Here is a 25461-nt window from a genome sequence, read left to right on the forward strand (position 1 = left end):
TAAAAAGTATAAAAACTCCTTGCTTTGGTCACTTCTTGGAGTCTCATATTCGCATGAGCTCCTGTACACACAAAATTAAATTTTTTTTCCCTTGTTAATCTGTCTTAGGCCAATTTAATTATTACCAGCCAAAGAACCTAGAGGAAAGAGAGGAAAAGTTTTCCTCCCCTACAATAGCTACATGGAAATTTCTACACCTTAAACTTTATGGATCTACCTTGACATAAAAGCAGAAGTCACACTTGGTGCTTAAGGGGGGAGCACCTAACATGAGGTTTATTGAAGGAAGCCGCTCATGGTCAGAAAACTGGCTGAACATCATTCTCTGCTTTACCCTAACATCCTCAGCCCTGAACCTCTGGGTTTAATTCAGACTTGATCCTTAATTGCTTATGAACTGTCTGGAATGCTGGTACATCACGAAATAACTAGTGTGGATTGCATTTTTGCTGTTAAAGATTGCTGCTGGGTACATGGGATTTTGTGGAAAATGAAAGGAGAAGGTCTACCAGTGGAAAGCAAATTTGGTATGGTGTCTGCTACAAAATAAACCATGACATATTTCAGATCACAGCCACTTTCAGGCTTTGGACCACTGCCTCCCCGTCCCCCCACCTCTGCCATATTTCACTGGTTGATTTTTAGTGGCAAACGCCGCATTTCCCCAGCTGAGATGAGTATGGAAATAAAAAGAGAAGCTATGTCAACTTGAATTTAAAGTTTTCTGACCTGAAAATGAACTAGTCCTCTTAGCATAATGTACTCCCCTGCAAGCAATTCTCTTAACTAGGCTACAGTGCCATTTGGGAATGGGGGTGTTTATTTTTTTCATTCCCTGCAGAAAGTCAAATCATCTGAGCATTGATCAGTGCAGATTTAATGCACAACACTGCACATTTGCCCCAGTAACACAGTGAAGGTCTGCCGCTGGAGATTCAAAACAGCTCCAGGCAGAAGCAAAGCATATTACTGCCAACCCAGGCATTTTTAGTGATAACCATCTCTCAAGGCAGGGTAGCAAGGACAGCTATTAATAACCAGAGTGATTTTCAAAAGGAAAATAAGTAATAAAATAGCTATATGTCTGCACATCGTAGAAACTCCTCCATGCAATGCAAACATCTTCTTGCCTCAAAGGCTGATACAAAAATACTTCTGTGGAGAAGGAAGTAATTAACAATGGAGGATCATCTAAAATCTGAGCTGGAAGCAACCTTGGAGATCACTAAATCCAACCACATACTTGTATTTTTAAATTTTTTGTTATGGAAAATTTCAGACACACACCAATTACAAAAGTAGAGATAAGGAACCCTCTTGTATCACCCAGCTTCAATAATTATCAACATTGTTTCATTCTTGTCTCTATACTCTCTCTGGGTATTGGCTATAATTTAACAGGACATAGAAGTATCTTGCTACAAGTCATTATATTTTTCTTTTATAACTTTTTGTATTTTAAATTTGGAATATGTGAAGAATTTAAGCAAAACTCTTTTTGGGTCATCTGTACTTTTAAAACTTTTTGCTCCTTTTATATACATATCCAAAAATGGTTGTTCATAAGGTGTTGAGGAACTTCCTATTGACTTAAACAATGTCTCAGGGATTTTGCCATCTATAAAATGGCTGTATAAGGCAATTATATCATCAGGTTGTAGTAAGAATTACATTAGTTAATTTATGTAAAGCTTTTAAAACAGTGCCTGAAATATATTATCCATTATATAAGTGTTACTAACATTCATAAGTGAGGCTACCTCCCCCTTTTGCTGTGTGTCAGGTTTTAGTCCCAGTGTTATACCCATTTCATAAAATGAACTGACAGCTTGTCTTTTGCTCTGAAACACATTATTTGGCAAGGGAATTACCTTAAAATTTTGAAGGAGTTTCTTTGTAAAATGTATAGGCCAGAGTACTTGGAGAAAGTAATTCCTGACAACTTTGAATGCTTCCCATAATAATTAATCTATTCAGATTTTCTATATTTTCTTGGTTCCATTTTGTTGTTTATATACTCTCAGCAGATTGTTCATTTCTTCCAGATGTTCAAGTGATCATAGGGTTGTACCTAGTTTTCTCTTATGATTTTAAATCTTATATACAAAATTATATGCTCTTTTTAATTTCTAATTTTGTATATAGTCATCCCTTAGCTTACCATCTGTGAGGAACTAGTTCCAGGATCCCCCCTTGGATATCAAGGAAATCCGTGGATGCTCGAGTCCCTTATATAAAATGCTGTAGTATTCACATATAATCTATGTACATCATCCCGTGAATTTAAAATCATCTCCAGATTACTTATAATACCTAATACAAGGTAAATGCTACATAATTAGTTCTATACACAGGTAAATGCTATATAAACAATTGCCAGCAAGCAACCAATTCAAGTTTTGTTTTTTGGAACTTTCTGGAATTTTTTTCCATGAATATTTTCGAGCCTTGGTTGGTTGAATTCGAGGATGTGGAACCAGTGGATACAGAGGGCTGACTGTATTTGTACTCCTCTTATTTGTTCTTGATTATATTTGAAGAGGAATACACTTGTATTTATCTTTTCTTTTGTCTATCAAAACTCCTCTGTGCTGTCTCCTGTGTACTGTTTCCATTTTCTCATCCACCAATTTCAACCTTTGTCTTCCTTCTGTTTCCCTGAGGTTTGTTTCATGTTCTTTTTTAACTTCATGAGGTGAATACTTAGTTTACTGATCTTGATTTCCAGAATTCCTTGCTTAATAATGAATTTAAGGTTACTGACTTGCTTCAGAGTAAACTTTTCATAAATTTCATTAAGCGTAGATCTGTTTTCATTCCTTCAATTTTGAAACATCTATAAATTATGGTTTTTATTTCTGTTTCAACCAAGGGGATACTAGAAAGCAGACTTGAAATTTACATGAGTTGATTTAAAAAAAAAATTGTGGTTGTTGTCATTGTGTAAAACTGATCTATAGCTAATTTCTAGCGTAACTACAATATGGCAGAAAATAAGGCCTGATCTGTACAATTTCAACTTGTTGAACCCTTTCTTTTTTTTGGCTTAATACATAACCAATTAAAATAAGCAGTATATGGGCACCAGAAAAGGAAGTACATAAATACATATTGTATTATCACATTATTCAAAGTTTTGTATCATTATTTCTATTTACTTAACTATCAAGTTACATCACAAACGTACTTTAGTAATTTCTCCTTGTATTTCCAAATGTTGAGTATTATAAATTTTGACCCTATGTTTTGCGATGTTTAAAAGAATAAAATTGGAATGCCTTCCTTGAGGTTTGTGTATTCAATAATAAAAAGTATCTTTTGCCAATTTACTGTTTTTGCATATGAATAATAATTGCTCCTAAACTAATAATTCTACCCTCTTTTCTTTTAAAGTCTACTTTATAGAGAATATTTTATTTGAAATAAATGCCATCATACTTTGGTTAGATCACACAGATTTTTAATTCAATTGTATGCTCTCATTAAATATAGAAATTATACCTCTATATTTTCTGCCACAAGTCATATATTCTTATATCTGTCATCTTTTTTCTGTATTTTTTATTTATGCTGTTTTTCTCATTTTTCCTTTTGGCCTTTGCTTTAATAGATTACTATTTCTTTGACCTGTCTCCAGCAACTTGGAAGGTACACATTTTGTTTTTATATCTACCTAGATCTCTATTTCCATTAATTATTAAAATAAAGAATACCTTTTGGCTCCCTCTCAAAGAGGAGAAAGTACAATAAGTGTGTCATGATATAAAACAAAATGGTATACACATATATACTGGTCAAATATCTTTATCAATTACATAGATTGTACATAGATTAGATCTTTACTCCCTAATTGCCATATTTACAAAGCTTCCTGATCATTATTCTTTCCTTTTACATATTAAAAAACAAAACAAAACAACTTTAGTTAGTCATGCTTATCACTAATTCAATTTTCTACAATGTTCATTTGGCTTTTTACTGAGTCTGCATTGCAGATTTTAATTCTTTCATTACTAATTTTTGTTAGCTCCCTTTAAACCCCAGTTAGTATCAGAGTTAGGTCTCTCTTCACATGAGCATCTTTGTTTCACAGATTCCATGGTTTCTTGTGCTTGACAGAAGGCACAACAGAGATGCATCTTTTAATTTTATTGTATTTTCTTAAGACATCTCTTTCACATGCATTTCTGGTGTTTGTTTTGTTTTGCATCCTCAGGCAATAGCTGACACTTCCCCCCTTCCACCCCTCCCCTCTTTTAACACTGAATATTTTCTTAGGTCACCATGATGGAGTAGGTTTTTTTTAACTTTGTCTATTAACATTGGTTGTAATTCTATCCAGGTCTTAGCTTCACTAATCAAAAATGGGTGTATCCCTTTATTCCTCCAAAAGTGTGGGGGGGGGCAGCTTCCAGAATTCCTATCTGAGGAACTCAGATGGAACTTTCTATTGCTTCAGTTTCCACCTTCAGAGTAAAGTGATATCACCCTTTTGCTATGTCCACACCCAATATGCCATGTTAGCCTCTTTCCCTATAAAGTGTTAGCTAGAATTGTTAATTTCCTAGTAATTTTTCAGCCAGGAAAGATGGTGTATGGCATGTATGTGTGTGTTGTTAAGTATGGTAGAACATTTCCTCTGGATTCCTTAGAAAAATGTTTCCTTTATAACAAGCGAACACCTAATTTTTTAAATAGGTGTCCAGATTTAATGTGTATTTCACAGAGAGATACAAAGCGGCTATTGCGGCTACTGCTGAAAGCTTTTAAAGATATCCTCTCTATCTTCTGTGTTGTCAATTTAGTTCTTTAGTTATTAGTCTTTACTCTAGCCTGAATGTTTGTGTCCCCCCCAGAATTCATATTTTGAAATCCTAAACGATAAAGGTGATGGTATTAGTAGGTGGGGCCTTTGGGAGGTGATGAGGTCATGGGGGAGCGCCCTCCTGAATGAGATTAGTGCTCCTGTAAAAGAGATCCCACAGAGCTGCCATGTTCCTTCCACCATGTGAGGACACAGTGAAAACGTGCTTGTAATAAACCAAGAAGAGAGCCCTGACCTGATCATGCCGGCACCCTGATCTCAGACTTCCAGCCTCCAGAACTGTGGAAATAAATGTCTGTTGTATATAAGCCACCTAGGCTGTGGTATTTTGTAGTAGCCTGAACAGACTAAGACTGTCAGATGGTCACTTCTCAACTTGACCTGTGCTACAATTACAGGTAATTGTTCAAGGAAATTTTTGATGGTTACCCTCTGTTTCTAGTCTGATTAGAACATTGCTTCTTTCTTTGTTTTTCATAGAAAGCTGGGTAATAATAAATCAGCCTTGGCTTCCAAGAACCCATTTTAAAACTGCCTTCCACTCTAACTTATAACCTATCTCACGATGCTACTTAAAAAAATCTTTAGCAATTCCTAACTTCTTTCTGGAAAAACACCCAAATCATTACCACCACATCTGACCCTAGTTTCTGCCTGTATCTCAACCTGAGACTTATCCTACTCTCCCTGCGGCTCTGGAGGTCCCACCACACTGCCTTTCTCTCCTGGCAGGCAACCTCCCAGACTTATGCCCTGTTCCATCTGTAATACTATTCCTTCTTTCATCCTTCAAAATCTAAGCTCCAGAGCTACTTCTTCAGAGAAGCCTTCTCCCAGACTACATCATGTCCTTCTATTCTACATGATCAGATCATTGAACCCTATTCTTCTCCCACCTCACAACCAAAAGCACACGTCCCAGTGTGATTTTCTGATTACCCTCTTACTCCCCAGCAGACCTGTAGGTCCCATGGTAAGAGGAACCACTCTGTTTTTGTTCACTCCTATATCTGCCATGTCTACTAAACCCCTGACATCTGAGAGGTTCTGCCAAAGTTCGATGCTTTCACTTTTAAAAAATAATCTATTCTCCTCAACCTCAATATCCTGATTTACATACTCCACTGGGACCCAATCATAAATCTCATTCATCACAACAGTTTCACTGAAGTAACCTGGAACTGCACATTGAGAAGTAATGCTGGCTTGCAATATACGGAACAAATTCAAAAGGCAGCAACACTTATAGAGAAGGTGTAGGGATGTCTTTGTTATAGTTAGGTGTTGATTTCAGAGGTGTGTCATACCGGCCTCATTTTGCAGTAAGTGAGAACCACAAAGGGAAGAAATACATGATACTTAAATCAGCTACAATTTATTCTGAAAATCCCATTTATCTTCTCAAAAGGCAAACCTGAGTTTGCATGAAATGATAAGAACTGGGGCTTCAAACACCTATAAAACTGAAGTATTTTGGCATTTCCCAGGTGTTTCCTATTGTATGTGCTGGTTTGAGGGAAAAAGGAAGTGTACAAATTCCAAATTACTTCACAAAGTAGAGATTCTTTGGACATTTCTGAGACACTACATTAGCAACTGCAACTATCTTTCCAGCTGTGCCCGCCATATGGATCTATGAATTCCTGCGGAGTGTCGTTATAACACAACTGCTTCCCAGGGGTTAATTTTGATGGTGACGATGGTGATAATGTGTTAACCTGTGACTAGCTGATGGGAGAAAAACAGGGTGTGTTGCAGTTAGAAATGGGAGGAGCTTTCTTGGCTCGATACGATACGGCTGCCCACTGTTTCATCAGCAGCCAGGACCCACCTAAAATATGATGAACATTCTCCCAACCAGCCGCTGCACTAAAGATGTGACATTTCTTTTAGTTCATAATGTAGGCCGAGTTGGTCTCTCTGTGAAAGGATTACTACTTCATGTGAAAATTTGTGTTTATTCTATATGTCTCAAATGCCAAAATCGTTAGCGAATATAGTTAACTCAGATAAGCATGATGCGTCAAAGAATTTTTCATCCATACTGTTTGTCCTTGATGAACAAGCGACTTCATTAAGTCATTTCCTTTTAAATCAGAAGCTATAATCCTACCTTTAGACAAAATGCCACCATCTATTCCTTTGTCTATAAAAGTGAACTTTACTTGTCCAAATGCATAGTGTTGTCTGGTCTGTGATTTGGCCAACTCCAGGTATTTTCTTCTTAAATGTCTGAAAACTAAACTGAATGAGTTAAAAAATATATCAGAAAAATGGCCAACTTTTTTTTTTTTTTAAGATTTTTTTAAAAAATTATTTATTTTATTTATTTATTTTCGGCTGCTTTGGTTTTCGTTGCTGCACGCGGGCTTTCTTCATTTGCAGCGAGCGGGGGCTACTCTTCGTTGCAGTGCATGGGCTTCTCATTGCGCTGGCTTCTCTTGTTGCCGAGCATGGGCTCTAGGCGTGCGGGCTTCAGTAGTTGTGGCATGTCAGCTCAGCAGCTGTGGCTCACAGGCTCTAGAGCGCAGGCTCAGTAGTTGTGGTGCACGGGCTTAGCTGCTCTGCGGCACGTGGGATCTTCCCAGACCAGGGCTTGAACCCGTGTCCACTGCATTGGCAGGTGGATTTCTTAACCACTGTGCCACCAGGGAAGCCCGCCAACTTATTTGTGCCGTCACACTCAGAGGATCAAGATCCCTGACAGTGGTGAATATTCCACTTTTGAGACTTCAATTTCTGATCTCCCAACCTGAGTCTATTTCCAAATTTCCAGGACTCAACCAGCATTTCCTCATTCTATGTACTGCACCATTATCCTGCTTAATTCAATGTAACATCATGAGGTACTGACCTGACAAAACACCGATTTGTTGCTGAAAATGTATCCAAAGGGCTGCTCATTTCTTTTTCACCTGAAAAGATGAGATTCATATTTCCAGTGGGCATTAAAACAAGAATGCTTGCCATATATCCTGCAGTGATTATCCACTGGATTATTTATGAAATGCTCAGCCAGGTTCATGTTGTTGAAAGATCACTGTTGATCATTTGTTCTGCTCTGGCTGGTACACCGCTGGTAGCACTCTTAACTGGGTATGTAATGTGTTTTTCACATCTCCGGACTCTTCACCTCCCAACTAGCACCTGGGTTTCCACATAACATCATCCCTCACTGCTTTCTGGGACAGGACAACTCCAAAAGGGAACTCTGCATGCAGCTGAGCTTTGTTGAATGATCACAGTTTGTAGATCATTTCGCTTTTATGGATCAAATCTCACTTTCCAAATGCCATTTCCTTTTGGTGCTAATGTGTCTGACCCTCACTCTGACGGATCAGTGGTCCTCCAGTTCTAAGGATCAAACCTGGAGATAATCACTTTGATTTTTTTTTTTTTTAATGTTTGAAAAGAAAATAGAGACCTTCCCAACTTGAATTTAAATCTACAAATATAGTGCCTATCATTAAATTAAGTACAGAGTACCTATCAGGAGAGAAGCTGGGTAATTAGGGCCATCATTAATTTACTAAAATCCTTGGTCTCAGCCAAATAAAGAACATGGAAACATCTACATAAAAGCAAAGATGGAAAAAAGAAGAGATAGAAGAAAATTCTTGAAATGTATTTCTGCTAATTTTTTTTTTCTAAACTAAATGATCCTCTTTAGGCTACTGAACACTAAGAAATTTAATTAACTGCTATTAAGTAGCTAAGTCTATTTCTAAGTGCTACAGCCTGGGACTTGCTATAGATGCAAAAACAGCTTAAACATCTCTCTTACTAGAACTGAAAGGGGAATGAAGGTAGAAAGTATACAACTACCACTCCTGGGGAACTTTTCTTTGAAAACAGACCAGCAATTCTCTATACAGGTTAAGAAACTGGGGGCTCAGAATTATTCTATGACCAGGGAATGCTTGCTGTCTATACAAACTCATTTCTTCTACTCATAAGTATATAGTTGTTGACATCTAGGCATTCAAAAGTAACGTCATGAAATCTTCAGATTGTTTTAAAGAGCTGACAGGAAAATTCAAAGGCAAAAAGTATGTTGGTAGCATCACAGAACATGCTTAACCAATTCTGGAGATAACCGACATCAGAAATATTCATCTCAGTTCTTCTTGTCACATCTAGTGATGGAGAAGCTCACCATTCTTCTAGAAATGTGGAGCCTGATTTCTCTCTTTTGCTTCCCTTGTTGATTCCTTCTTTGAGCTACGTCATCTCATGGCTGAGAGAAATGGAGCCTGTATCGGGTGTGGTAAGGACAAAAAATCTTAGTGGCCTCTCCTCCCAAACATGAAACACTCCACCAGGCCATTTAGGTTAGACAATTTTATAACAAGTAGTCCCTGATCAATGTGGCTTTTTTTTTTTTTTCTCAGTTGGTGAAAAAAGGGAGGTTTAATGAACGGAGAAAAGCATCATCTTCCAAACTGTTTCACATTACTCTACGCTGATTAGATCACTTGTGTGCTATAACCTCCGCTGGTTAGCAAAGTGGGAAAAGAAAAAAGGGAGGAACTGGCTCAATAACTTTCAGATAAAAGAATCCAGGTTTGTATTTTTCAAAGGAACATGGCAGAGTCAAGGAGCATCAAACAGGATTGCCTTAAGAATATTTAAAACAAGATTTAAAAAAAAGCACCTAGTACTATGGTGTTGATGAACCTATCACTAACTAAATATTAACCTCTCCTCACTGAATTTCAATAGATGTGTATTCAAATGAATATATAATGTTTTGGGCTTAGAAGTGGAACTCAGAATGCATTTTCCATAGAAATAATATTATTCAAGTTGGTTTACCAGAGTTTGATCCGTAATATTCTTGAAGACTAGAACAGCAGTATTATTTCAATGCTGCTCCAACCAGCATTTTAAACATTATTTCCCAGGATCCCACATCCAGAAAACCTCTTCTCAATCACTGATCTCCAACAAGGTCACTCTTAACTTATTGAACATCTGTGGTTCTAAAATTTATTTGCAGGAGATAGGGCATCTCTCAGGTAAGTCGCTTCTCAGGTGACATGAAATGGGCATCAAAGGGCAGCTATTTCAGTGGTGACCAAACAATAAGGACTCAAGATCCTAAGAACATAATTTATCACTTGTTATTTAAGTGTCTTAAAAACTGAGTCTATTTTTGGGCACCTTCCCTCACTCCACACACACACACAGAACGAGATGACTCAAGTGCAATGCCGGCCCTTCGTCCTGATGTGCACGCTCAACCATGTCCCCACTATAACCAGAAAAGGAGGTTGGTACCACACTTAGAAAGGGACTCTTCTTATAGCTTTTCATGACAATTAAGTGACTGTTAATCTTATAACCATCTAAAATTTTCAAATTTTGCTTTTTAAAAATTGCCAGGGCTTCCCTGGTGGCGCAGTGGTTAAGAATCTGCCTGCTGATGCAGGGGACACGGGTTCGAGCCCTGGTCCGGGAAGATCCCACATGCTGCGGAGCAACTAAGCCCGTGCGCCACAACTACTGAGCCTGCGCTCCAGAGCCCAACTCCTGAAGCCCGGGGACCTAGAGCCCGTGCTCTGCAACAAGAGAAGCCACCACAGTGCGAAGCCCGTGCACCGCAACGAAGAGGAGCCCCCGCTCGCCACAACTAGAGAAAAGCCCGCGCGCAGCAACGAAGACCCAACACAGCCGAACATAAATAAATAAAATAAATAAATTAAAAAAGAAATTGCCATACAAAATAAGCTGAAGATTATGTTCCCTAGTCTATTAAAAAACACTCCGCAATATTTTAAAACCTTTAGCTCCTCTGAGGCCCACTTAATGCTTTGCTTCTTCTAAGGAAATGAATGGAGCCCAGGCACATACTGTGCACACTAATGTAACATGCAAACATAAAGAATTACGTGGGGCTTGGCCTCTGAGAAGATGTTTGGCAGAGTTCATCTCAACTGTCATGCTGAGTCTTTAAGAGCAATTTTCAAATGTTAGAAGAATGGCTAAATCAGCATTTTAATAAAGCCACAATGCCAGAGCATGATGAGTTTATGTTAATAATAGATGCATATTCCAGATGAATCTCTTGGAAGATATATCTGAAAAATATTTGCCTACATAAAATTTGTTACAGGAATGTAAATCAAGAATCATAATATGTCTTCAAAGACAAGCGATTTTCTGATTTAATTTTAATTCCAAGCTTCGGCAAATGAAAAAATCAAACCAGGCCTAATTAATAAAACCAGGAATGTTTGGATGTTTGAATTTTGCAAACTGGTGCCACATTTATTATGTCTCTAATCCTTGCAACACACTGGAGAGATTTAAAGGACAAAGATAAATTCCATTTGGCTGGCATGACGCTGTGTGAGGGTTTGAGAGTTATGCTGGGAACCAAGATATGGAGAAGGAGAGCCTGAAATCTCGGTGAGAGAAAGTAGAGGACTAAGTTGGAAGTGGAGGGACTGCCTCCTGAGGAAGGTGGTCAGTTGTCTAATCAACAGAGTGAGAAAATTAGAACCTAGCCAGGAAGATGTCAGTATCCAAAGGTGTCTGATATGGTAGGCGGGGCCTGGTAACTAGACTACCTGGAGGTTGCAATACTCAGAATCCAAAGGATAGTGTGTTATGGTTTGAGGTTTGGAGCCAGATTAAAATGGAATCTGCATGTACCTTTGGGTGAAACATGAAGGCCAAGAGCTAAGCTGTCTGGACTGCAGTGGAATGGGTTGGTATCTGGAGCTAATACGGATGCCCCTGAAAATCTAAAGTTATATAAAATTGCTAAGCAGTTTGGGGCAGTTTGGGGCAGGCATGGGAATAAGGCATGGAGAGGGGAATTAGGCACTCCCTGCCTTACTCATTATACATTCTTGACTAGAATGTAGATGTCTTGAAGATTATTCTGGGCATAAAGGATGCTCATTTTAGCATAGCAAGATTAGTTGTGGCCCAGTGACCTGTCAGCATAGTTTGGACTAATTAAGAAACTGGGTGAGCCGGATTCTGAAGGTGACATCTTGATGCCGGAAGCTGAGTACGTGTGGGGAGATAGAAAAAGAATAGGGCTCAGAGAAGTTACGAAATTGGCTCAAGGAAGTTAACAGCAGCACTAGGATTAGAATGTGGGTGTCCTAGTTCCATGCTCTTACCTCTGTCCTACAGCAAAGACAAAACATCCAGCTGAAATAACCATGCTGTGGGAGGGCGTGATGGATTTTTTTAAGACTATAATATTCATGATATGTCTAGATCAAATCAAATTTCTGGGCCCCTGGAGATATTTGCAAATAGAAAGCTTTTGCTGGGACAAGACCGACTTGATTTTGTAGGGCAGACACACAAGTTTTCCACCCTGGCTACATATTCGAATCACCGGGAGTGCTTTTAAAACTATGAATGATGTCAAAGGAACCAATCTCAAAAAAAATTCAGATTGAATTGATATGGGACGGCACCCAAAGAACTAATGCATACAGAGTACAAAAAACTAGTTGTACGGTTGTCTCCTGACTATAAAAAAAAATGGGGCACATTCTACGCAAAGGTAACTCCTAGACCTGCCATTGATTAACGTGTGACCTCACTTTATCTCTTTGCTTTGACTTTCTTTTTTTTTTTTTTTTTTTTAAATTTTATTTATTTATTTATTTATTTATTTATTTATTTATTTATTTTTGGCTGTGCTGGGTCTTTGGTTCGTGCGAGGGCTTTCTCCAGTTGCGGCAAGTGGGGGCCACTCTTCATCGCGGTGCGGGGACCGCTCTTCATCGCGGTGCGCGGGCCTTTCACTATCGCGGCCCCTCCCGTCGCGGGGCACAGGTTCCAGAAGCGCAGGCTCAGCAGCCGTGGCTCACGGGCCCAGCCGCTCCGCGGCATGTGGGATCCTCCCAGACCAGGGCTCGAACCCGTGTCTCCTGCATTAGCAGGCAGATTCTCAACCACTGCGCCACCAGGGAAGCCCTGACTTTCTTATCTACGAAACACATGTCCTCATTTCTTATAGGATTATTGTAAGGATCCAAAGATAATATAAGGTAAACTAAAGATTATAAACACCATAAGGAACTCTACAGATGCTGTTATAAGGTCCCTGAGTTTGGTGCTGTGCGAATGAGATCTAAGTTTAACGGGGATGTGTTCAGCATAAAAGCATCCAACGACGACAATTATAGCTAGTTTCTCTATAACTCATAACAACGAAAATAATCTCAGAATCAGAATCATGTGCCTTTCTTTTTTTATACTCTAGGAAGGCATACTTTCTCTAACAACGATGTAGTAAGAGCGGTCCAAATGTAAAATGCTACCTCTTCATGGGAATACCTGAGAAAAAGCCAGTCTTTTCTTAGTTGTTCACCTCTCTTAACAACAATGACAAAAATATAGGAAAGCCTGAAGTGATTATATTTTATTTTAAATTCTTTTAAGTACGAATTGGACATAAAAAATGTTTAACACTTCTGCTTGGGTTTGATGTGGAAATCAAAGTACTCCACCTCAGCAGGGTGAACCTGGGCTGGTTTTGTAGAAGGTGATCAAAGTGGGTGGATCTTCAATCTGGTGCTGCCTCAATCTGTTCCAGTCAACTGGAACAACAGTTTTGGGGACCCTGCCCTGGGTTTATGGAATCAGAATATCCGTGGGCAAAGGCCGGGCACCTGTGGCTCTAACATGCTGCCCTGGTGATGCTTCCGCTTCCTGCACACCTCTAGCCAGAGGTGCGGAGTGTGGGGGGAGCATAGGTGAAGCTCAGGGCTTTTCAAACTTTAATGTGCACATGAATCACTTGGAGATCTTGTTAAAATTTGAATTCTGATACAGTAGGCCCTGTGTGGCGCCCAACACTCTGTCTTTTTAACAATCTTCCAGGTGAGGTAGATACTTCAGGTCCAGGGACCACATTTTGAGTAGCAAGGATCTGGGTGACATATAAAAGGAAGGTGGAAACAAAAACATCCCTTGGTGAACAGTTCATGGGGATTTCACCGGTGAATAAGCTGTCAGTTTTAAGTAAGCTAGGAGGAAGAATCTCAAAGTACCTCACTTCTGTTCCTATTTAACGAGTGGTTGAAGATCACGAATTCCTGCTGCCAAATGACCCTGGAGTTGATGGAAAGCACGGTGAAAATTCTAGATCTCAAGATACTCTGTTTCTAATCTAAGGAAGCATCATAGACAACCAGAGCCCCATCATCCATAGTGATTTCTATTTTTTGGTGTTTGTGTTAAAGATTTAATAGTACAATCTATGCGACGACATCACATCTGAATTTGTACCTATTAACCAAGAAATGACAAAGATGCTATGCATGGTGATTCGTAGAGCACTGGAAATACCTGCTGACGGAAATGCTTTTCAAAGTAGATTAATTGCTGCTCATTTCTATGTTACCCTAAGAAGGTCTGACACTGCACAGCTTTTGAAATAGGACATGCAGCATCCCTTACAATGGATTTCATGCCATTACCCAGTATCCCACTGATACAATAAAAGGCTGACTCATTTCCTTTCCTCTTCATGATCTGTTACAATAGAAACTGGGATACCATATGCTGGGTTTAAAACGCTCAGTATATCCAGCGGCTCTTGGCGATGCTGCCAGCTTTAAGGTGATCACAGCCTGGAGAAGCAATGAGAGAATCACTGCTGGACAGTTTGCATTGGAGGGTTTTGAGTAACTGGGGAGATTTCATCAGATAATCATTGACTCCACTGCCCCAAACTGATGGATGTCTGTGATGCTCTCTTATAACCTTCAATATCCACCTTGTTTTCTCGCAAATTTCCTTGCCTTGCCTGCCTTGCCTACAGTATTACTGAGCTCACAGTTTCTAACAGAGCCCATAATGAGAATATTTATTTCCTTGTCTTTCACCATCAAGACTGTCAGGAATGTCAGCACAACTCAAGGAACTGGATTTCAGAGCTGCTGACTGCTGCCAGCGGAGACAAGCAAATTTCAGGGGATGTCTACAGAAATGTTTAATATATTTCTGAGTGGGAAGGGGAAAGTATTCAGGTGCATTCACTGTAGAGCAGCACAACAGCGCTTCTTGTGCTTTGCCTTTCCCAAAGATATCATTATACCAGGGACTAGTGGGGTATTTTTTTCTCAATATGCTGTAAGATTAATTTTCAGAGTTGCTGCCATGTTATGAAAGATTAATGCTGTGAAGGTAGCCTGCAGAAGAAATCGGCAAAATCTTCCTTTCTTATTTGATCAAATTTCATAATAAGAAGAGAACTGTTAATGTGAGTGAACATCTCTTTAACCTAAATAGATGTCCAGTTAATTGCTCTCCTCATATAAAGGACAGGACTTCAATAATGCACATATAGTTTATAAATATGTTTAGTTTTTATTCAGCAATTATTATGTAATGATAGAACTAAAAGGGATCTCAGAGATTTCTTTTAATCTCTTCCTTTAGAGATAAGTAGAGATAGAGAATGTGAACATAGTAGCCCAATATCACATAATGATTTGAAATAGAGCCTGGACCAGAATTCATGTCCTGGACTCCAAATTGAATGCTTCTGATACTAACTTGGTGAGAAAATTAAGTCCTAAAGAATAAACCCATTTCTCAGAAGACAAACTCCTGAAATCTAATCTGGATTCTCTGCCAGTCTCAAACACCAGAAACCCTAACAATTCCATACCTTCCATCCAGACTTGGAGGGGTGCCTGCCTCTTCCACCTGTTTATCTATTCACCGTGCTTGAAATGCAAGCCATGTAGCTGTTTTACTAATTATTATTTCCTGCTAAAAACGTTAGCGGGGGCATTAGGTGAGAAGGAAAAGTTAAAACTTCTGAAGACAGGACAAAAATAAAATAGTGTTTTCAAATTCCCAGTTTAAAATATTTTCTTTTTCCATCACGTGTAAAGCCAAATGAAAAATTAAGGTAATAACAAGGAGAGCAGGTATCAAATTAAATTGTAGCCAGAGTGACCACAAATGGAGTTTATCAATCTTGTCAGCACAAACTGTAGTGAAATCCTAATAAATCTCACTATTAAACCTCCAGACTACTGAACTCTGTATGTGCAATCAGAGTCACCTTACAGTCATCATTAGTCCTTTCTGCAGACACTGCAAACTGCCTACACATCGTCTCTCCGCATTCTCCCTTATTATCAAAATTATGATTTTTTAGGGCCATCATGTATCTGTAGAAAATACTTGATTTTTGTGTCTCTTTTGCCACTGGAGTGATCAATGAAATGTACATAAAAGTCCTTGGGCAAAGCAAACCTTCCATAATACAAAAGCAACTCGAAATGAAGAGACTTCTGACATTTGCCCTGCCCTCTTCCCATTTCTACCTTTCTGCACTGCACATTGGTGCCTTAGCCATGCCCCATGTTTAGGACTTCAGAGAAGGATCAAAGAAAGGGCTTGGGTCCTGGAACATGTCCCCCAAAAGTGCTGCCAGCTTTATACCACATACGTTTGGAAGTCTTGTGTGTGAGAACAACACAAACCCAAGTCTACTGAAGCCAGTGTTAGCTGGGTTTTCAGGGACTTACAATCAAATGCATTCCTAACTGATCTAGTCATTATGAGTCCTTTCAAAGTCATCTTGGATTCTGTGGTCAAGGGACTTTGGTTCTGGGTCTGATCCCTTCCCAGACCAACAATGAGATGAAGTGAAGCAAGGCCATCTTTTAATACGATCAAGTTGGAAGAAGTGCTGGCGGTTTTACCTATGTGGCTTTACCAAGCAACAGGATTCTGATTTTGATTGACTCAGGCGTCTCTCCCCTTGAGCCAGGTAGACAGCAGGGGGATGGAACATTTGTACAATCTGATATTTTCCTATCCTAATTATGGGAGGCACTGACGATGCTTCCTCGACACAGAGGGACTTTGGGAATCTCTACAAATGACATTGTCCCCCTTGCTGATGCCAAGAGGGTGAACAATCAGCTAGAAAAATAGCAGCCAGTGACGTGTGCACATTTCGGTGCAGAGTTACCTCCAGAATGGGCTGGTGGGCCGCACAGCAGTACCATCCCCTGACCTTGGCGGACAGACACGGTGCTTCTCGTTCTTGTTTTAAAGTTTTCAAGGTCTGTTGGGAGAAATAAAGGAAAAGGAGTTTAAAATTTAAAGTCCTAAGGCATTATGGAAGACTAATACTACTTCAAAAGAGGATAGTCTTCTGCTGAAAAATAGCCTTTACAGCACCCAGATCAGGGAAATTCAACTTTACCCTCTTCTTGCATGATATTGTCCCATCCTCCATGACTCTATATCTATACTGTAAGGTAGCCACTTGCCACATGTGCCTATTTAAGTTAAAAACAGTTAAAATCAAATAAAATGTATGAATTCAGTTCCTTAGTCACACTAGCTGCATCTTAAGTGCTCAAGAGCCACACGTAGCTACTGGTTTCCATACTGGACAGCAGAGAGAGAGAGAACATTTACATCAGTGCAGAAAGTTTTATTGGGTAGCACATGTCTGGAAGGAGTAAGTGACCTCCCCAACTTCTATCTGTAATTAAATATCATTATCAGGATGTAAATTCATGTTTTTTGATAGTCAACTGTTTACTTCACAAACCGTTCCATTATATGCAATTATGTTTGTTACTCTATACGTACCTAGAATATGACTATCTCTGTCTACACACACACACACGCTACATACAATGTGTAAAGAGACACACATACACAATTGTTTTATAAAGTTCCTGTGTATTTTTAAATACTTATAAGGTACTCTCCAAGGTTCTGTTTGGAGGAAAGTTCCCCTTTCTCAAGGAGGTCAAATCTGGTTAGAAAGATAAGACGTTACAAGCCCAAAGATCACAGTTGGAGTCAGTAAAGACACAGTTGCCAATAAAAATGAGTTAATATAAGAAATATGTCTAATAAAGTGACAGACACATTATTGTTCAAAAAGATTTTTCTTTCATCCTTCCAAATGCAAATCCTCTCAGCAATGATTGTTTTAAGTGCCATTTCATTTTTTGTTGTCTGAAACATTTGATGTAATAACCTGTTCCCAGATTTGAGGATTATTCTAACCCAAGTATGTTCTGTAGGGTTGCAAGCCCTGTAGCTGTGCACATCAGAGTTCAGTAACATTTATTGACTATTTCCTCCATTTTGGCCATTCTGGTAAGTATTTTATGGTGATTATTTCAAGCGATCCTAACAACAATTATATGAGTTAAGTACCATTAATATCCTCATTTTACTGACTAGAAAAGAGAGACGCTATAACACTTGTTAAAGGGTACAACATCAGGGAGTAATGGAGGTAGGAAATAAACCTGGATAGCATTGCTGCAGTTACAAAATGGAATGTTTCCACACTAAGGCTTGGTTTCAGGGAGTGCTCACAGGGTTAAAAATAATTTATACACTGAGCTGATCTCCCTGTGCTATGCGGCTGCTTCCCACTAGCTATCTATTTTACATTTGGTAGTGTGTATAAGCTCGGTGCTTTGTGACCACCTAGAGGGGTGGGATAGGGAGGGTGGGAGGGAGGGAGATGCAAGAGGGAGGAGATATGGGGATATACGTATATGTATAGCTGATTCACTTTGTTATAAAGCAGAAACTAACACACCATTGTAAAGCAATTATACTCCAATAAAGATGTTAAAGAAATAATTTATACATATACATGTCTTCATTACCAGCTTCTTCTAGAATTAGGCAAATTTGAAGCTAATATATTATTGCTTTTACTAATTCAGCATATACAAATTTGGCTGCCAGCTCAGGATACAGACATTATGAAAAGAAAGCTTCTGCCTGGTAGGGACTCAAGAGTTTGGTGGGCAGGACTGACAGGTAACACCTAATCATGGGAATCCAAAGACTGTTGAAGTTGAGGTGTGCAGAGCGACACCTTGAGGACACGCACGTACTTAGTGCAAAACAAAACATGACTACAATTTGATGTTTTGATGTAATAAAATCCCTTTTATTATATTTCTGATGTAATAAAATTCCTTTTATTCCATGAGTACCAGGTCAGGTTAGGACATGATTTTTTCTTGTCTTTAAGGAAATGGTTTGAGAAGCCTTTGAAAATGATTAAACTAGAGATTTTAAAAACTTCATTATGGCATTAATACTGTAAACCATTATCCCTAAAAATGACACTGAATCATTCTAAATTGTCGCTTCTGCATACAGGTTCTTAAAATAAGTCATCTAAATTTTGGCACAGACATCTCATCCAATCTCCAGAGTTGCATGAAAAATTAAGAACTGATGGGTAAAAGAGATCAAGTCTTATCCAGGCAAAATCCACCTTGATTCCGACTAGAGAAAGAGCATTAGGAAATGGGAAAGAAAATGAGAAATATATGCAATGATTTTTTAACTTGTCCTTATTGAGTTTTAAAAACTGCATTCCTGTTTATCTCCCTATAGTTTATGAGTCCATGCAGTTCCACAGGATTTGGACAGTTAGAAAAATTGCATTAATCTGGTATTTGAGAAAATATTTCGATAAGATTCTTAGCAGTTAAGTGAAATAGATTCCGGATGGTAAACCCTACCTACATAGTGAATAGAAATATTGCATTTGGGCAGATCTGAGTTTGAAAATCATCTCTGCCATGTATTATGCAAGGTTTAATTTTCTCATAAATAACACGAGATGTAATTAAATATAATTTATTTTGAAATAAGAATGATGGGAAAAGATTAAATGAGGTAATATTTTAAAAGCACAAAGCCTTTCCTGCTACAAGTTTGGTGCTTATTATATGTTTGTTCTGTTCACTGAGTAATAATGTAATCCAGTGGCAAATCATACCCCTATTATTACATATAAGAAAGGGTTTTGAATAGCAAATGCACTCTAGAGAGAGGTGAAGAGGCTAGTCAAAGGCCACCATATTTATGCACATGTTTGAGAAAAGATTGCATGTCCATTATTGGTCTTTTCAGATGTAATTATCCATTCAGATCCTAATTGCTAGCAGCATGATAATTTTCCAAATTAAAGAACTATGTGTGTGTGAATGGGTATTTTTTTGAAACTTGGATATGGCCAGGCCTTTCCCAGAAATATTCTCATATATATTATCTTATTTAGGGTCATTTTATCTCCAAAGACTTGGTACTAGGTAATGATCAGTAGCAACAGGCATTCCAAGTTAGAATACGTTATAGATAATGTTATGTCATCATGACCGTAGCACTCATAGCAATAATTGGATCTACTTGCAAAATGTATTGAGTTCATACCATGTGCTAACAACTTTCCACACAGATCTCATTTAATTCCATTATAGTTTTAATTCCCAATTTTCAGGTGATGTAACTGAAGTTCAGAACCTTCTTCACACACTGAGAAAGTGACCAGAAGAATATAAACTCATCTGCCTCTCTCCAAACCCACCACTATCAAGTACCAGAATCTATCATTTCCTCACTGACTTAGTGAAGCCAGTGAAAAAGGGCATTCAAACTAGTTACTTCACATCCTAGGGACCAAAAAAAAAAAAAAGTTTGAATGAATTTTATGCTCTTCAGTGAATATGTAAGAAAGTCCACATTTCAATGCACAATTCGATGAGTCAGTACATTTGATTCCAAATTTTCTATTCCTTTGTTTTTCCTTGCGGGTGATCACTTGATGGGGGGATTTTAAACATCAGGTGCAAAGGATGGACTGGAACAAGGAGAAAACAATCAGAAACCACCGTATTAAAAAGCAGGATTGCTGCATTGTTAGGGAGGTAGCTGAACAATGACACTTGGGTAGTATTCCCTTTAGCTCCATGCAGCTAGTTACTAAAGGTAGTTGGATAAATGATAGTTACTAAAGGTACTTGAATAAATGATGTACTCATATGACAAGGAATTAATATCCATGTACTGTGGTTTCTCAAAACGTTTTCTGCAGCTTTGTATATGGTTCATTGAAAAGTGACTTGTAGACTTTTTTAAAAAATGAGTGACCATACATTTTGGTGTTGACTTCATTCATCAGCATTTTATATAAATATGTCCAGAAATCATGGGCTGAAAAATGCACAGTTTTCTGGCAGATGTGTTTTCCTATCATATATTTCTGTGAAAACAACTGTCCTTTATTCTTCTGTAGAATATAATATTAGCACTTTAATTTTACATGAGGTTTTAAAAAATACACTATTATAGTACTTGGAATGTGTAGCTCATTGAGAGCTTAGAGGAAGTGCTTTAGCAGCTAAATTCCTTGAGGAGTAAAAGTGTACAAAGGTCTTAAAGCTGCAACATGAGATAAATAATAAAAGCCTTAATATATGAAAACATTTGGAATTCAGGCCACAGAGTAAATCAGAGAGTGAGGGGGGAAAATCTCCAGATATTTACTGTCTGGTAAGTTATTAAATGTTTAGAACTGGGGATGAGGTAGTCTATAAAAAAAACCTGGATGGGTCGAAAGAAAACAAAATCGAGGGTCCAAGATATTTTTTGAGAAGTAATAACAGTAAATAAGAAAGAGTAATTTTTTTGGCCATCGTTAAGGGACTGCCCATCACACTTATGAACAGGAAGAGTTAAAGCCATCCACAGGGTGGAGCCAGAGAAGAAGAGCATAAGAAATTCAGCTTTAAAATGGCCAGGAAATGTTAATGAGATAGTAACATACATCGTGCTTTGTCAAGAATCCACAGAGGGGCAGGAGAAGAGGAAAGAGGAAAAATGATACAGTAAACCATGCAAGTAATGCACATATTTTTAATGCATGTATTATTTACTACAAGTTAAAAAAATACCTATTCCCTTTTTTCCTGACTTGGGTAGACCTGGATTCTATTAATTCTCACAGGGTGACCTTTAGAACAAGAAACTGTCAGTGACAGTTGCCTTTGTTACTGCTTCCTTCAATTTTGAAAGAAGCAATCAATAAAAAAAATCAATATCAGCTTGGAAAAATGGTCAAGTGATACATTTGTTATGAATATAATTTCCACATTGATGATTGCACTATTTATTTTAAAAAGAGGTATTTGGGGGGCATAACTTTAAAAACCAATTATCATGCAGCATATCTAAAATTATGTCTTGACTCTGCCATTTGCTCCTTGAGTGTGTACATGTGTGGATCTGCATGGCTTCTTGGACCCTAGAGACTCAGAATGACAATAAGTCTAACTTTAAAAAAACCTTACGAGTTGCAAAGTCACATTTTTGACATTCTTTCCACACAAGAAGGAAGAAACCATTAGGGAGACTGGCATGGCTGATGGGTTTTTCCTGTGAGAGTGTATACAGCAAGAGGAAGAATTACTTAATGGTTTAGCACACTGGCTCTGGAGTCAGAAGGACCTGAGCACAAACTCGGTACTCTCACTCTTTAGCTGTACGATGTGGGTGAGTACACTATGATATGGGTGAGTACTCTCCTTGAACTTCAGTTTCTTCATTTCTAATATCAGGAAAATAATTCCTATCTCATAGGGCTCTTTAGAGATTAAGATCATGAATATAAAGCACTTAACACAATGACTGGCCCAAAGTCAGTAGTCTGTAGATGCTAGCACTATCATCATTTCTGAGCACCACAGGAAAGTCTACAGAAAGTGACTCACTGGGGCAAAGCTAGTGATTCCAAACTTCCACCAGATAAAGTAACAGTAGAGTAGTCAGGTCAATCTCACTGTGGCAAAATAAGCTGATAAGACTTAAAACACCTCTTCTTTTGCTGGTCTTAACTGTGTTTTCAAGTCTAGACTGGTGCTAAAGTAAGCCAGATACCTTATCCTTTGCAGTGCATGCAGTGTACTCTTCATGTGACTTAAAATTAAGATACACTCACATATACTGAATTCAGATAATTTTCCTTAAGAAATTCCTATGATGGTATATTCTGAGCAGGTATTACTTTTTAATGTTAAGGTGGGAAATATCATTTTCATAAAACAGTAAAAACTGATGTCTGTGTATCTTTATAAAGGATACAAAATATTGTTATTTTAACAGAGAAATAAAAGATGAAACATTATTTACTGATTATATAAATTTACTCGTTGTACTTAAAATTTGAGGAGCTTACACTGCATGCCAGACGAAAATAGAATGGATATAAATGGAACTGGAAAAAATATATACATATATATACATTATATGTTTGTCAGTATCTTGCTTTTCCTATGGCATTAATTTTTCCATTTGTTTAGCCAATCTTCAGCAAATACTTTTTGAGTTCCTCTTTTCCTCCAAGTATTGGTGTCAGCCATTTTATCTCTCCAACAACTAACTAAAACAAAACAATCAAAAACCTGTAGATATGCTCAAGATCTGACATTAAATATCCCAATTTGTTGGCAGTTTAAAGTAAGGGACCAAAATCTGATTCTAGGTAGCGGTCTGACTTTGAAAAGAAAAGCCAATCTCTTTCCTGGAGATCTCTGTATAGATAACAAAGGACCTTATCAGTATTCCTAAATTAATGTACACACACTTCACAAATGACTCAGTTATAGAAATGGCTTTTGACCTTCTTCTTTTGTAGGCTAATGCTACTGCTATCGATATCCTTATGAAAATCCTTAGAGCACTTGTTTCAAGTGAAAAAGGAAGAACTCATGGGAGCTCTCCCAGGTGCTGATTCTGACCCTCACAATGTTTTCCCTCTGTCTGAATTTTTCCTCAACCTCTTTAGTCACATCAGATGAAAATCTATAATTTAGGGATTACTTTGGAATTATAGAAATACCATTTAAAACCCATATATGGCTGCAAATGCATTACCTTGCTATGAGTCACTTACAGTGAAGAATTAATTAATTCAAAGAGATTGTTTCCTCTTAAATAAATAAGAGCAGTTTGGATTCTTTGAATGTGAGCTTTGATTAACCAAAAAAGAAACAAAGAAAATGTAATCTATGGAGTAATAAGGAAGGCAACATAAGGCTGAGAAAGCTCAAGAAAGGAATAATGACTTAAAAATACTCTTAAATTTGATTTTCTTCACAGGTGTTTCTTACTGAAAGAGTTATGTACCAACAAAACTATCTATAAACAATACCAGTTTCTCACTCAAAACTCTTTACCTTATTTTTTTGTAGAAGAGCTGAAAAAGAAAAATAAAAAATATATATAGGATGAGAAAGGTGTGTGCAGATTGCCAAAGACAAATTTGTCTGGGGTCAGCAATTCTGCATTTAGCAAGAGGTACTCTCCTCTTTCTCTTCCTGCACCACATTACTACATCACTTTTTCTTTCCAGTAACGAAACCTAGGCAAGACCTGAAAATAGCATAATGAATGTTACCTGTTAAGGAGGCTTCTGTGGGCTGATCTGGAAATTTAATCACTTTTGTAAATATTAACTCTTTGGGAGAAATGTAAGGCCAGTTTCAACTAACTTATGTAAAGAACACAATTTCTCACTTTCCATGCATTCATTCATTAAATCCTCACAACAACTCTATGATGTAAGTATTATTACTGATTCCACTTTATAGAAAGAAAAAAAATCCATATCCAAGATCACAGTCCTAGTATAAGGAAGAGTGTGGATTAGACCCCAGCTCTTCTTTGACCCACAAGTCCATGTATTTAGCCTCTATTCTATACTGAATTAAATACCAGGAATGAAGCAACATATGTTGATATTCTGGTTGACTATTTGCGACTCATATTTTTTTACCCCTCTGCTATTATTTTCTTGACTTTACAAGAAAATAAAGGTTGCTTTGCTGCCCTTTTCCCTGTAAGTGTATGACTTTCCTGATAGCTATTTTTATTTCTGATTTCAGATTTTTTTCTTTCCTCATTGCTTTGACATACTCTATTTTACCTAGACCTTCATGCTATTTAAGAAGCCAAAGAACAACCCAGTTTCAGATGTTTGAGTTTCCCTGCGTGTTCCATAAAAGTGTGCACCTACCAGACTCATGAGGTTACTGTGATTAGTACAATCTGGCATCATAAATACTGTTGTTCTCCTTTGGAGACAGGTGCCCTAAAACACAAGCTATAATTACCAGCATTTTTCTCTACAGGAGCACATCTCCTTTTGCATATCATCCTGACTCAGGAGTGTTAATGGTTAGGCATCTGCATTCTCTATCTTTGGTTTCATACTTACACAACACAAAGAGAAACAAAAGTTTCAGAAAACCATTTGGCCTAGAAAATTTTAGAACAAAATACGGACTCTTTGCTGAGCTCTACAATAGCCCTTAGGGATCTGATCCTTGCCCAGGTCCCCAGTCTCATCGCTTGTTAGGTTCCCCCTTACCTATTTATACTGTAACAACCATGTTTTGCTTTCTGTTCTTCAAACACCTTAAGGCTAATCCTGTTTCAGTACCTTTGAACTTGCTGTTCTCTTTACTTGGAATGCTCTTTACCCATCTTTTAGCTTATCATGCTCATTCTTCACGATTCAATTCAAATGTCACCTCCTCAGAGTAGCCTTCGCTGAGTTTTTAATCTGAAGTAGCCCACCACGCCGCTCCGGTTACCCTCTATCACATCACCTCTTTATTATGTCTTTCATAGCGATCATCACCAACATCTGCGATTACTTTGTTCATTTATATGATATTTGGTTTATTGTTCCTTCTCCCCCGCCCCACCCCAAAATGAAGCCTCAACAGAGGCAGGAACCTTTTCAGTCTTTATCAGGCTATATATAGCACAGTGCCCAAAACATGTCTAATACATAT

General features: G+C 38.1%; 1 protein-coding gene across 6 annotated transcripts in view; it reads right to left on the reverse strand.

The window, feature by feature from the left end:
* The window catches only part of CNTN4 (contactin 4), a 955661-nt gene that overhangs the window by 234696 nt on the left and 695504 nt on the right, over positions 1–25461 (reverse strand). For 5 of the 6 annotated variants that reach the window (XM_057555542.1, XM_057555540.1, XM_007192463.2 and 2 more), the window contains one exon: positions 16797–16892. In XM_057555542.1, coding sequence (XP_057411525.1) covers positions 16797–16892 — 96 coding nt within the window. Of the gene's footprint in view, positions 1–6938; positions 6979–16796; positions 16893–25461 lie in introns of those variants that run through there. The other variant, XM_057555543.1, reaches the window with a different exon arrangement.

Source organism: Balaenoptera acutorostrata, chromosome 10 (genome assembly GCF_949987535.1).
Source record: "Balaenoptera acutorostrata chromosome 10, mBalAcu1.1, whole genome shotgun sequence".
NCBI classification, from domain to species: Eukaryota; Metazoa; Chordata; class Mammalia; order Artiodactyla; family Balaenopteridae; genus Balaenoptera; species Balaenoptera acutorostrata.